General features: G+C 29.2%; 1 protein-coding gene across 2 annotated transcripts; it reads left to right on the forward strand.

Annotated features, from left to right (window-relative positions):
- Positions 1-8,082: 8,082 nt before the first annotated feature.
- Positions 8,083-13,633, forward strand: LOC145960476 (uncharacterized). 2 transcript variants are annotated; one of them, XM_083079980.1, is made up of 10 exons: positions 8,083-8,218; positions 8,995-9,122; positions 9,223-9,372; positions 9,714-9,986; positions 10,075-10,229; positions 10,365-10,621; positions 10,760-10,944; positions 11,017-11,179; positions 11,249-11,382; positions 11,508-13,633. In XM_083079980.1, exons 1-10 carry the CDS (start codon positions 8,131-8,133, stop codon positions 11,841-11,843), a joined length of 1,869 nt encoding a protein of 622 aa, XP_082936106.1. In that variant the 5' UTR covers positions 8,083-8,130; the 3' UTR covers positions 11,844-13,633. The 2 variants fall into 2 exon arrangements, with proteins under 2 accessions (XP_082936106.1, XP_082936104.1); XM_083079978.1 differs by having other exon boundaries at positions 8,118-8,201.
- Positions 13,634-15,246: the final 1,613 nt, after the last annotated feature.

Here is a 15,246-nt window from a genome sequence, read left to right on the forward strand (position 1 = left end):
TCATTCGTTGCCACTCTTTAGCTCTTCGTTTCTGAGCCGTTCACTACCGTTTGTCGTTTTTCAATAGCCGTTCTGTATCGTCCGCTACCGTTCGTAGCCGTTCGACAGCCGTTCGATAGCTGTTAGTTGCCGTTCCTGCTCCGTTCGATAGCCGTTTCTGACCCGTTCGATAGCTGTTAGTTGCCGTTCGATAGCCGTTTCTGACCTGTTCGATAGCTGTTAGTTGCCGTTCCTGCCCCGTTCGACAGCCGTTTCTGACCCGTTCGATAGCCGTTCGTTAGCTGTTCCTGCCCCGTTCGATAGCTGTTCGCAGCCGTTTGTTGCCGTAATTGACCCTGTTGGTAGTCGCTTCTAAGTAGTCCGTAGCCTCGTTCACAGTCGTTTCTGACCCGTTCGATAGCCGTTCGATAGACGTTCCTGGCCCGTTCGTTGGCGTTCGATAGACGTTCGATAGATGTTCCTGGCCCGTTCGTTGGAGTTCGATAGACGTTCTTGACCCGTTTGTTGCCGTCCTTGGCCCTGTTGGTAGTCCGTAGCCTCGTTCACAGTCGTTTCTGACCCGTTCGATAGCCGTTCGACAGCCATAAACATTATTTTCCACAGTAAAATTCTAAAAATAATAGATGTTTATTTTTTTAATTAATTATAAAATTTTTATAAACCTAGTACATTTGCATCTCATATCTTTAATGCTCTGTGCATATCTCACTTCATATTGACAGTATAGTTTGCTATTTAAATATTATATAAGATTATATTTGTTTTTGCATTTATCTTTGAATCATCCATTTTGCCGGAAATATTTGAATTTTAGATCTTAGGTATGAAACATTGAATTCAATTAAAAATCGATTTAGCGATTAATAGCACTGTACCCTAAATAATTGCACTAAATAAATTTTATTTTGGTCGTCTCAATTAATTAAACGAAAATTAAATTAGTGAAGTGGATATAATATACATTTTCATTAAAATAAAATGAATCTTCTTTTAAATGAGTATTGCATAGCTTAAAATTAAATCAAGAGTGATTGGGATATAATTGGTAAAAAGCATAATTTGAAGCATTTTTACGATTTTAAAATTAGTGCATAGAAAGTATAGTGTTTAGACACTGTCACATATTTCATATTATGATAATAATTTTTTAATAAAATTATAAAACTAACAAATTAAAATTCATAATTTTTTAAAATAGTTTTATATAATCATACAAATTTAAAAAATGCATATTTTATTGTTAAGATATTAAATATACAATGTAGGTTTACGATCTTTAATAACATTCAAAAATATATTATATTTAAATTGCATAGGTTTTAAATAGAAGCGTGCGTCTAAATTAAAAATAAAAAACCGTTTATCAAGTCTGAGCTGTATATTTCATTCTTAACACGATTCCTTATTTCATTCCTTATTTCAGTTTCTCCAAAACAAAAAGTTTTGAATAATTCCTTAGTAATCGAGGCATCTTGAGAAAACCAAATATCACTCGTTCCTATTTACACGTCGACAACAATGTTGACTTGCTTTTCTTTTTTTAGTTGTATACTGCTTGTAAAAAGTTTTTGTAACGAATGAATACACTTAATATGCTAAAAATTATACTCACTGGTACAATATTATGTAGTAACCACTATAGTGAATACTGACGATGTCCTATTATCAACGTACTGGAAGATATTATTCCATAAAGTTACTGTACCATACAGTAGAAATATATTACCTCTACTTTTATTATATGCTTAAGAGAGAAGATGTGATTGTTTTGTATTGTTAAGAAGATAAGATTTGAATAAATATATCAAACAAAAGAGAGAGAAAATTGAAGTAATATATACGATACTTTTTTGTAAAATGCAAGAAGATAAAAACTAATTAGAAAGAAATTGCTGCGCATTCCAACATTCTATTCTGTCAAACAATAAGCGTATTTGCCTAAACTACATATTCCACATAACGATTCGGATAGCGTAATAATTTTTCCGGCATTTTATGATTTTAATTAAATTTCTTTGCCTATAAATTATTTTTAATAAAAGATTTATTATTCATTATTATATATTTTTTATAATTATGTAATTTTTTGAATATGATATTAGTATACACTTCAATATGACATATTCAATAATTGCTTGATTATATTTCATTAATTTTTGTGATTTCCTTAAAAATATTACGTGACTGATATAAATATGGAACTTTTTTATTTCAATTAGACAAAATTTATACATGTATGTGCTAAAGAGATAGATTATTGATTTTCATATTCTCTTTTTTGCTTATAAAACTTATGGTTAATGCCCATCATATAATAAAGCGGAACATATAAAAAAAAAAAATGGAAACTAATTTTTCAACGAAATCGAAATGCAAATCGATCGAATGCTATCAATTTTTTATTTAATACACTGTACTTAAATGCAGTGTAAAAGAATACACATTTAGTTATTAAAAATTCTTAATAGATCCGCAGAATTCCTTTCTTAATTTTTTTGCCTTTCTATCTACTATATCTCTACTTCTTCTTTTCATTTTTGCTATCTTATCTTATTTTTTTTTTATTATTTATTTATGCAATATTACAAAAGAATTAATAAAGATTCGCAAAATATATGAGGAATTATCAAAACAGATAAATAAAATTTGTAGCTTGAGTTTATATATAATGGATTCATTTTATTTAATTTTAAACGCTCCGGCAATGAAGTCTACACCATTCAAATTTTAATTTTAATTTAACACATATGCGAGCAGTAAGTTTTACATTTCTGGTCATTCTTATATTATATATTATATTATTTTTATCTACTTATATGTTTTAATTTTATGTTACTTATTTTACTTTCACTTTCGCCTATGTGCATTTATTTTGATCAAATATGAATTTAAGATATATTAATTGTAGATATAGAGAGAATTGCAATTTAATGAAACAAAGATTTATACATATTCAACAAATATATTTCGACAAAATTTATTATAGTTAAATTAGGATTTTTATATAGTTTTTGAACATATATAGATTAATTAACTAATTATTTTTCCCAATACATAAATGATTTTTAATTTTATAGTTTAATTTAAGTAACAAATATTTCTGCAAACAGAAATTTATTTGTTTTAAAATATACAAATAATAATATTTATAATTCGAAAACAGCAACTATTATTTACTAGGAATTTTTGCATTGTGTTTTTGTTGCAAAGAGAAATGGTTAGAAATATGTTAAATTATGTATATCGCCAAAATTATCTCAGGTATCCCAGTATAACTTACAGAAGCATAGTAATTAATTGAAAAAATCGGTAGTATGCATGGTACAGTTACGGATATAAGCTGCTAACATCGCAATGCAACATATATTAAGTCTTTCTGTAAAAATACTTCTTATACCATAACGATTCGTATGAAACATGATCAACATTATTACTCTGAAATATTAAAATGAAGTTACATTTGAATTATAAGAACGCTTTTATTTTAAATTTAAATGAAAATAAGAATCAATGGCATAACATATATTTCTCGATAATAAAACTGATCATTATAATTATCATTTCGTATAGAAGAGATATACATTTATATTATAAAAAAAAAATACATAAAGGAAAAAGATTTGAAAATAGACGTGCATATGTAGATTTTATTAATTTTATTTATATGTGTATATATTTATATATACATATACATTCCATTTTCCATTGTCTTTAAATGTGTATGATTTATTAATAACTTGAAAGAAATTTCTAACAATATATGTTTAAGTTTTATATATGCCCACAGTTATATGGAAAATATTAAATTATAATTCAATATTATAATAATTATAAAAAATATAATTTATCCTTTTGCTCTGAAATTAATTTCTTAGCCATAACTTTTAATTCTTTCCTGAATTTGTACGTGGAAAAGCATTCAGAAATATCACTTCAGCATGAAGTTTGTATTGATCATCATCATGTTATTTGCCACTAAGTCTATTAATTCTTGTTCTGTCACCTACACATACACAATTTGATCATTGTAGTATATTTGATAAAACATTTTATATACTTTGCATTAGAAAATAATCTGAACGTAATTATCATAGCACATGTATGCAATTAATGTTTAAATTATAATCTGCAATTTATTATTAAAAAGGGAAATAGAAATTTACAAGTTCAATAATATAGAAATAGAACCCTTGGCGAAGGACAGTGATTACGATAGTGACAATAGTGACGATATTCTTGATGAAAAGTTACAAAAGAAACAGCGAAATTTAAGCATACCTGAAATAATAACATTAAACGAAGCAACAAAGATATGTTGCATTTCTTATTACTATATGGAAAATGGATCGAAATATTGTACCAAATGCTTTCTAGAAGACCCGTATCAGTTTGAAGAAACTAGTTCTGTTCGGGAACATAGAACCATAGGTTGTAGCAATATGGATAATATGTCATGCAAAGGGTGCAAAAAAATGTTTGAATCAAATATTGCCCTCCAACATGTGCCCTATTTGCACAAATTAAAATAGATGAGTCATGGATAACATTGTAAGTATCTTTTAATTTATTATATATCAAAAGTATCTTAAAATAAATTATTAAATAATTTAAACTAATGAAATGCATATGTTTTCTTCTGTTTTCAGAAACGGCTTCCCCACATAGCCCGACGGCCTATTTTATATATTATTTTTTCTTTTATATTGTATACTTTTTTTATTAAACTCACACATTTAAATAAATTATATATTTTTAATTGTAACAAAAAAAATTGCAATTATTTACACGCCTTTCCCTTGCGCTCCAATCCTTTGCGTGCTCTCGCATTAATTATAAGTCTCGCTATCGTTCTCTCTTGTACGCGTTCTCTTTCACACGCGCGGCAAGGGTGTAAAGCAGTCGAATATTGGTATCATAAACAGAAAACATAAAAAGAAGGAAGGTTCCAAGATCCATTTCTCTTCATAGGAATACTGTTCATATTGTTTATACCGAGCGTAGAAAAAGACCATGAAAGGATCATGAATGGTTAATATATACAGTGGGTGTAAAAAATATTCGTACACTAGTGTAACCCTTCCAGTTTTGAGACCTTTATAATTCCTACAGCGGAGAGTAACATTCGATTTCAATCTCAGTCGTGTATTGTCCGAAAGGAGAGCGTCAGCGAGTTTAACCGTGGTATTTCTTTTTCCGTGTGTGTGTGTGTGTGATTATTTCTTACGCTGCAAATAAAATGGATTCTATTTTTCATTTTTCATTTTGGAAGAGGAGTTTTGTAGAGCTCTTATTTTCTGTGATACTAAAAGTGGTATTTGTCTGGAAGGTAGGTAGTGTTTTTGTGAAAACAATTGTGCGTATGTGTATGTGGATTTTTAATATATATTATTTTATAGTACCCCGATGATGTCAAAATTCCCGGGTTCATCAACATACAGCATCGACGCAACGTGCGGGCGGAGCGCTGGAACGCGCGACACGATCTCGCGGAAGAATGGGGCGACACCCCGGAGAGTCGCCAGGATAATGATGTAAATGGATCGTGGAGATCTCGACATTTTTAATCTGCGGCTGCTCTTCGGGATGGAGTCCCTATTTGACGAAATCTGCGAACTATCGGTTATAAGATACGAAGAGAACAGAATAATCGAAGAGGAGAGAATACGGGAAATACAAAGAAGACTGGGAGAGGAAAGAAGAAGACGGTTACTGGAATACTGGTACGGCTCTGCAGTTCCAGGGGGCTAAGGTACATATTTCTTTTTAAAATTTTTAAATTAGTTTTTTTTTATTTTTTTTATTTTAATTAAGATAAAATTAATGTAGCGTTTTTCCTGTTTCAGGAGCTGCCTCCCCCTTACAGCCCGGCGCACCGTCCGCATTATTTTATATTCATCATTTTATTTTCTTTCCCTATATTTTATTAATTTTTAAATTTTAATATTAAGTACACACACACACACACACACACAATTTGTAATACTCATACACACATTTAAATAAATTCTACATATTTTTAATTGTAACGAAAAAAAAAATTGCAATTATTTACGCGCCTCTCCTTGCGCTCCCATCCCTTGCGTCTCTCTTGCGCTAGTTGTAAGTATAGCGATATCGTTCTCTCTCGCACGCGTTGTTCTCGCGCTATTATCGTTCTCTCTTTCGTACGCGCTATCGTTCTCTCTCTCACTCGCGTTGTTCTTGCAATATCGTTCTCTCTCGCACGCGTTGTTCTCGCGCTATTGTCGTTTTCTCACTTTCATATGCTCGTCGCTCACTTACCTTTGCGTCGTCCTTCTCACGCCATCTTACATTGCACCATCCTTGTCGCACGTTGATGTCATCCTTGTCGCACTGTCCTCTTCACACACTTAGCGCTATCCTTTTCCCACATGTAGCGCTGTCCTTTTCCCACACGTAGCGCTATCCTTCTCACACCACCGTCTTCTTTCCGCGGATCCCCCTTCTCCTCGCAGACTCCCTTCCTCGCGCGTGACGTCACTCACCGAGCGCTGCAGTTCCTCCTTCCCCGCGCGTGACGTCACTCCCCCCACACCACGGTTCCCCTCGCGCCTCACCCCCCCTGAGAGGACCAGCGTTAGAACCCGCCTTGTATACCTACTATGCCACACTGAAAAAATTATTTTTTTGACTGCCACCAAAATATTTAGTACACACATTTTGGTTGACGGTATAAAATATTTTACTTATACTAACCATATTTATCATAGAGAAAACAAAATTCAAAAATTCATTAAAATTAGCGCAACCAAATTATTTGCTTAATTTCTTTAGTTTTTTTTTACAGGCAAATTATCATCTTTACAAGACTTTATTATTAAGTAATATTTAAAAAATTATTATTAAGTACATTTATCTTAAAAAGAAGTGTTTAATAAAAATTTATAATTATATATATACATATAGTGTTAAAAAAGTCTGGACACGGTCGAATATCTCGATAAGGAAGAGTTTTACTAGAAAGTGTTTCAGACAAAAGTTGTATGGCTTCGAGGGGGACATAACATGATACCATTAGTTTTACCCTAAAGAGTCACGTGAAGGTCACCTCCAACTTTTTAAATGGGACACCCTATATACTTTTACATATTTTTGTAGCTCATCTCAAGAGCTTTCCAAAACACTATAATTAAGTTAGTTTTCGTTAAGTACTTTCCGAGTTATGAGACTTGAAATCATTTCTTAATTTTACATAAACCGTAAAATATTTTGTAAAATATTCATTTTTCGATTATCTTACCTTAATACTTTTATGTACAAAATAATGAGAGGAATCAATTGGTGTAAAGAAAATACATAGTTATTTTTAAGAAAAAATATGTAATTGTTAATTGCAAATTACATATTTTTTCTTCGAAACAACTATGTTTTTTCTTTACACCAATTGATTCCTCTCATTATTTTGTACATAAAAGTATTAAGATAAGATAATCGAAAAATGAATATTTTACTAGATATTTTATTGTTTTATGTAAAATTAAGAAATGATTTCAACCTCATAACTCGGAAAGTACTTAATGAAAAATAACATAATTATAGTGTTTTGAAAAGCTCTTGAGATGAGCTACAAAAATGTGTAAAAGTATATAGGGTGTCCCATTTAAAAAGTTGGAGGTGACCTTCACGTAACCTGCAGGTGACTCTTTAGGGTCAAACTAATGACACCATCTTATGTCCCCCTCGAAGCCATACAACTTTTGTCTGAAACACTTTCTAGTAAAACTCTTCCTTATCGAGATATTCGACCGTGTCCAGACTTTTTTAACACCCAATATATATATATATAATATAAATATTATTTTTGTGAAATCTGACGGTTATTTTTTCGTCGCACTTTTAGCGGCAGATAGTATTTCATGATGAGGCGGGAGGCGGAAGGGACCAAGCGAGTGCGCGCCTTTGTACGCGCCTTAATACATACGCACTTCGAGTTGCGCGTGATCATACCGGTAAAAAGATCTTGTCAGTACAAGTCGATACGCAGTACGCAGCGTTTGGCAAGATCCAGTTCAAGATCCTAGTAGAAGTTTTTTCTTGTGTCTTGTGGAGTTTAGTTTTACTAAAATTAGTGTCTTATGGAGTTTAGTTTTGCTAAATTGTGTTAAAATCATGAAACGGGATATTAATGACGATCAAGAATTTATTAAAACGACATTAAATGACTGGAAATTATCAAAATGGTATGATCGATTTATTGGTAAGTACTTATTAAATACGCACATATAATTATATGTTGAATTTTATCATTTTTATCAGATGTAACAATAATTAACATATCGATATCTTGCTTTAGACTATATATATTTAGCATGTTAACATCTTGTTTCATTAAAGTATAAAGTATATGTACATTAGAATACGCATTTTTTAGTCTGTTTTTTAGTTCTGTTGCCGGGTGTTTGTTAAACTTGCGAGAGTGAAATAATTGATTTATGATGAAAGTGTCTTTAACCTATAATACACAAATTGTTGCATTGTTGATTAAGGCTACAGTCAAGCGTGCGCTACGAATAGTGAATCTAGAATGGATACGCTGGCAGCAACAAATTATTTTACATAGAGTATAGTTCGACGTTCGGCCCCTCGATCCTCGACTGTTCCACAGGAACGCCGAGCTATACTCTCTATGCGAGATAATTTGCTGCTGCCAGCGTATCCATTCTGGCATCACTGTTCGTAGTGCACGTTGACCGTAACCTAAAACAAGGACGGACTCGTCGCAACATTCGACTGTTTATACTCTCACGATCTTATTGTTAGTCGGCGATAAAAAAAAGTGCGCATTCCACTTATTCCAGTGTAATAAATAATTCAGTATATTTCGTCGATTTAGAACACATTTTTGAGAGATTTAGTGTATTTATTGACCGATACGGTTTAAATAATTGTAAATGAAAACAAGGCTAGATTTAAGTTTAATCGTTAAACAATATTAATTTTCTTTAATTCTTTTATTCGTATCTCATGTTTTAGAGGAAGACATTGATAAAGAAGCTTTTCTGAATATAAGTGAAATTGAAATAGCACGAATAATAACTACGATTGGAGGGATTCGCTGTTTTCTTGAGAAAAGAAGATTATTGATAGACAGTATAAAATTGGTAAGATAAAAATTTTTATGCTTTTCGAAATATTAAAAAACAGTAAAGAATGAATTAAATTGTAAATGTTTGGAAAAATTAATATCTGATACCTTTATAGGAAAAATTACTAAAAGTATCAAATGACGACAATGATGATAATCAATTGATACAGTTACAATGTCAAAATAATGAAAAAGAGCCTCAAGAATCAAATAAACAAAAAGAAGCAAGATTTTCTAAATTATCCTGTAGTGATGCACAACCTTCGGTATGTTTAATAAAATATTTCTTTTCTTAAAAATTTGAATAACTAATAAAAATAAAGCAATAAATATTATAAAACAATAAAATATATAAAATATATAAAAAATATATAAATAATATATAAAATATATAAAAAATATATAATATATAAAATATATAAAATTATAAAATATATATATAAAATATTTAAAATAGTTATATATAAAAATATAAATAGTTATGTATAAAAATATATAAAAAATATATGTATATAAATATAAAATCGAGTTGTAAACAATAAATGTAAAATATAATTACTTAATTGAAAGAAATATATTTATTAATGCTTTTGTTTTGTTTTTTTAGACATCGTGTGCACAAAGAAATCCCTTGAAAGATAAAACAACACAAATATTAAATACAACTTCAATTGATGACTTTCATAGTGAACATTATAACACTGGGAATATATTAAACGATTCATCAGATGAATGTACGAGTACCGAAGAAGATAATAAAAATTCAGCACTAAAGGAATGTGATAATATTAAGGAAAGTGGGTCAGAAAAAAGTAATAACAATCAGAACAAATTTAACATTTCATACACCTTAAATCATTCTACATCAATTCAAAATGCGGTAATGTTTTCATGCAAAATACAATTTTATAAATATTTTATTAATTTTATAAATATTTTACAAATATTTTTTTTTATCATTTTAATAGGATTTGAGAAAACTATTACTAAGTTTTATAGATGGACAAATTATTATAAAATTTTATGAAAAGCATAACATACTCGATGAAACCAAACGTAGGAAGTTGACCGAACTTCTTGTTACTCAATTTATGTTTGCAAAATCTGTGGACGGGACAGAAATGTAATTGCTAAATATACATATATATGTATAAAATATTTATTCTATATTTATATTATTAATATATATATATATATATATATATATATATATATATATATATATATATATCATATAAATGTATTCTAATGTTCGTAGAGTTCGTTTGTTGAATGCTGATTTTGACATTGTATCGAAAAAGATCCAGAATTTGTTTCCAAATGAGCAACAGGCATTTTATTATGTTCCACCAAAATCTGAAGGACCTTCCCAAAAAATATCAAAAGGAAAATTACCGGATTTTTATCGAAATAAACTTGATGAATGTCGACAAATTGGACTTATAGAAAGAAAACGAAAGAGAACTAGTGAAAACATTAATAATTCAGATATTGAACTAAGCATTAATTCTGAAGGTAATAATAGAATATATGTAGTTAGTTCTGTAAGTTGTATTTTTTTAGATACGTTACAAATTTAATTAATATTACGATATATCTTGTAAAAGATTTTTAAGTTTAAAACTAAATTATTAAATTAAAATATAAATATAGCTAAACGTGTTTGCGAAACACATCTGCAATGGTTGCGGTATAATACAGCACCTTGGTCGTCTGTAAAAAAACATTGGAATGGATCTCGTGAACTGAGACATCAAAGTTTTATAAAACAAAAAGGAAATGTTTATGACATTTTTAACGAATACCCAGTGCTTAAACAAGAATTCGGTTACATGCTTGTATGTAATGAAAAATTTATTTTTACAATTTCTTTTTAAAAATTTGTATTATATATGTAGTTTTTTTTTCAGTTGGATGCTGATTATAATGCTTTAATTAATGAAAAATCTAATATTTACAACGAATGGCCCGAACTATCTAAAAAATTAGAAACATTACTAGAAAATCGAATCGTAAAAGATAAAACTTTTGCGAAGCAACTTGAAGAGATCCAATTATATGAAAAAGGAGATGGTAATAAAATTTTTAGTATATAATTAAAAAAAAATTAATTTATTGTAATTATTTAATTATGTTGAACAGAATGCAGAGATGCTGCATTGATTTCTTTAATATCGGTATTATGTCCTTCCAATGTGCGATTAAAGATACCAGGAGGAAAGATATGGCGACCCACTATAGCAGAATCAATGGATGCTTTTATTTGTCATATTAAAGTGAGAAATTTATTTAATCGACATTTTGTTATCAGATTCTAATGAAATCGATTAAATTTCATCTTTATATAAGATAATGTAAATACTAATTAAAAATTAATAATAAGAAGAATTTAAATTTATAGGTTCCAGGGGAATTGGAAAGAATAAAACGTCGAAGACAAGAGAGAGCCATTAAACAGAAAGAAACTCTACAGCCATATATAATTGCAATAGGCTCACAATTAACTGCAATTGAGACATTTTATATCATCATTGATGATATAATGTATAAAATGGAAAATGTGTTAAAAGCTGTTGATATCCTGTACAAGATTTTTCAAGTTCTTAATGTCAAATATCCATCCGCCTGTGAACAAGTTTGGCTTTTTATACAAAAATATATTTATGGGCGAACAACAGAATGGGATAAGTATGACAAATCTGTCATGAATTTAATCGATCTTTTGAAAAGATTTTAAAGGCAAAATATAAAATATGATATCAATTTAGATTGAGAATTTGATTTATCATTTATTACATTAAAAGAAAGAAATTGTCGTTAATATAAAATTTTGATATTTATGCATTCATTAATTGATTTAATAATTGATTGATTTAATAATTGATTGATGTTAACTGTTCAATTTATAATTTAGTTTAACACAATTTAAGATAATTGTCATTGTGTTAAATTCTATATTAGGGATGCTAAGTTTATCGGTATTTATCGATACTATCGACAAGCACTAACAGCACAACAGTCGATAGTTGTCGATAAGGAAAATAATTTATCCATAACTATCGATAGTTTTCATGTAGGATTTCTGAACACGGCCTTTGACGATAACATTGTGTAAAAAACCACGACTCGATGCCATTGTATATCGAGATGTAGTAATGCGTTTCAAATATTATTGTCTTTCGCTTTTGTTGTCTTTCGCTACTGTCGTCTTTTGCTCTTATCGTCTTACTATTTATTATAATTAGTAGACAACGGATATATACTAAACATATAATATAAATATATAATATATATAAACCACCTGCAATCTAGAGAACCTAAAATTAAAAAAAATAAACAAACAATTAATAAAATTATCGATATTTGTCGACAGTATCGACAAGGATTTTGAAAACTATCGATAGTATCAACAAGCAAATTGTTTCGATATTTAACATCCCTATTCTATATATTTTATTACGTTATAATTCTATATATTATATTACGTATAGTAGTTTGACTGTTTCCAAAAATATATAGTATAGTTTGAAATGTCGTTAAGCGTTAAATGTAGTTATAAAAGTTTAAAAGTAATATTGATATGTATATGTGTGAATTGCTTTCACGCTATTTAAAATCTTATTTTCTATTTTAATAAGTTGTTTTTTAGACGTAAAAATAAATCTTGCGTTTGTGATTCTATCATTCATGATGTTCCGTTGCTATTTATGTGAGAGAGGATTCAAAAATATTGATCTGTTTATTCGTCATTTTTCTGTAATTCACAAATTTGAAACATGTATCAATCGTTTCACATGTATGCAAAATGACTGTTACCGCATTTTTCAAAATATTAATGTTTTTAAAAATCATTTGATTATTGATCATTCAGAAGATAATCAAAGATCTTTAAATGTATTAAGAATTTCTGCTGTTGATATATCAGCCCCAAGTGATAATAGTAACAGGGATTTTGATCTTACTTCCGACTCATTTGAAAGTGAACAAGAATTTATTAATGATTTTGACAATACTGAACAGAATCTTATTGACTTAAAAAAACAATTACAACATGAAGCTGCAAAGTTTGTATCTAGTTTTTATAATGAATTGTCAATGAATAGAACGCATGTGCAAACGATTGTTGATTCTACACGTATATTTGTCAACAAAATAATATTTTCATATCTGAAGCCAAATGTTCTAAATTTTACCAAAAATGTCGATGCAATCCAGTATAATATTGAGCAAGTCTTCAACTTATTTGAAAATCCATTCGATTCACTTGATTCAGAATTCAAACGGTTTAAATACTTTAAAGAACGAGGTACTTTAATAGAACCAGAATCGTACGTAATTGGACAACAAACTATTGGTAAAAAAATTGAATCAAATTATGTAATTGTACCCACTAATGTGACCGGTCAATATGTATCTATACAATCAGTTATACAAAAATTATTTGCTCTACCTGATTTCTTACAACAAATTTTAAACTATATGCAAAGTTTATCATTAGAATCGAATGGAATTTCAAATATAATTCAGGCTGAATTATTTAAAAAATTACAACAAAAGTATCCAAACAGAATAATTATTCCTCTTATATTTTATTATGATGAATTTGAAGTGAATGATCCACTTGGCTCAAAAACTGGCACTCAAAAAATTGGTGCTGTATATTATTCTTTACCATGTATACCTCCAAATGCTCAATCTCATCTTGTTAATATACAGGTTGCATTATTATTTAATAGTAATCATCGAAAAGATTTTGGCAATAGAAACGTCTTTTTACCACTCATTAAAGAATTAAAATTTCTACATACGCATCCAGTTTACAGGACGAATGACAATATTGATATTTATGTAAATTGTCTCTTATTTGTAGCAGATAATCTTGGTCGTCATGAAATAGGTGGTTTTGTTCAGTCTTTTTCAGCCAATAATCCATGTTCAGTATGTAAAATATCTCGTAACGAATTACTGAGTGCAACTTATGAAAAACCCGAACTTTTACGTAATATGGAAAATTACAAACTTGATGTTGAAAAAAATGATGTTAGTACATCTGGAATACACGAAGAATGTGTATTTAACGAAATAGAAGATTTTCATATTTTGGAGAACAGTGCCCTTGATATCATGCATGATATTTATGAAGGAGTTTGCGAATACGATTTGTCTCAAATTTTATTACACTACATTGTAAATTTAAAGTATTTTACACTTCAAGATCTAAATGATCGTATCGGAGCTTTTGACTTTGGCGTAAGTGAATTGAGCAATCGAATTCCTTTTTTGAAGAGAGAAAAATTAAATAATTATCGTTTAGGTTTTTCTGCATCTCAGGTAATACGTTTTATGAAATATTTTGGCCTTATTATTGGCGATCTTGTGCCTCCAGATGATTCTCATTGGGAACTGTATCTTACTCTTAGAGCGATAATTGATATTTTAAACGCTAGATCATTTTTATTGCAAGAAGTTGAATATTTGCAATGTTTGGTAACGGAACATCATGAAATTTATATTAGATTATTTGGAAACACTTTAAAAACAAAACATCATAATATGTTGCATTACACACGACTTATGCTTCGTGTAGGACCTCTAGTGAATCTTTGGTGTATGCGTTTCGAAGCAAAACACAAAGAGTCTAAGATAGAATCACATATAATTACTAGTAGAAAAAACTTACCACTTACTCTTGCTTTGAAACATTTATTAAAACTGAATGATAGATTACTTAATGAAATTTCATTATCTGATGAAATGTTACTCGGACCAAGTATTTTAACAGATGCTATATATTTTTATCCTCATTTTAATTTATTTAAAGAATATTTACCAGAAACTTACACAATTGTGTCATGGATTAAAATTCAAAGCATTTTATTTAAGCCAAAATTTGTGTTAACCTTAAGTGTAAAAGATTTATTACCTGTTTTTGGGATGATACATTTTATTTGTTTAAATAATGTAAAAAAACCGTTTTTTATTTTACAAATTTTAGAAACAGTTAGTTTTTCGAGGCATTTATATGCCTATCGCGTTTCATTTTCAACAAAATGGAAAATTTTTGAATGTAATAATATTAAGTCAATTATTAACTATAATGGTGTTACTTCTTTAGTAAAATCGGCTGATGCCGATTATTT

The sequence above is a fragment of the Camponotus vicinus genome, unplaced genomic scaffold (assembly GCF_025532165.1).
Source record: "Camponotus vicinus isolate PSW18456_S1 unplaced genomic scaffold, iyCamVici1.0 SCAF_10, whole genome shotgun sequence".
In the NCBI taxonomy this organism is placed as follows: domain Eukaryota; kingdom Metazoa; phylum Arthropoda; class Insecta; order Hymenoptera; family Formicidae; genus Camponotus; species Camponotus vicinus.

What these genes read in the sequence shown, in the direction of transcription:
- LOC145960476 (XM_083079980.1), top strand. Translation starts at nt 8,131, where the DNA reads ATGAAACGGGATATTAATGACGATCAAGAATTTATTAAAACGACATTA. An exon ending in TGATAGACAGTATAAAATTG is followed by an intron (nt 9,123 to 9,222) that starts GTAAGATAAAAA and finishes ATACCTTTATAG; the next exon opens with GAAAAATTACTAAAAGTATC. An exon ending in TCTGTGGACGGGACAGAAAT is followed by an intron (nt 10,230 to 10,364) that starts GTAATTGCTAAA and finishes TAATGTTCGTAG; the next exon opens with AGTTCGTTTGTTGAATGCTG.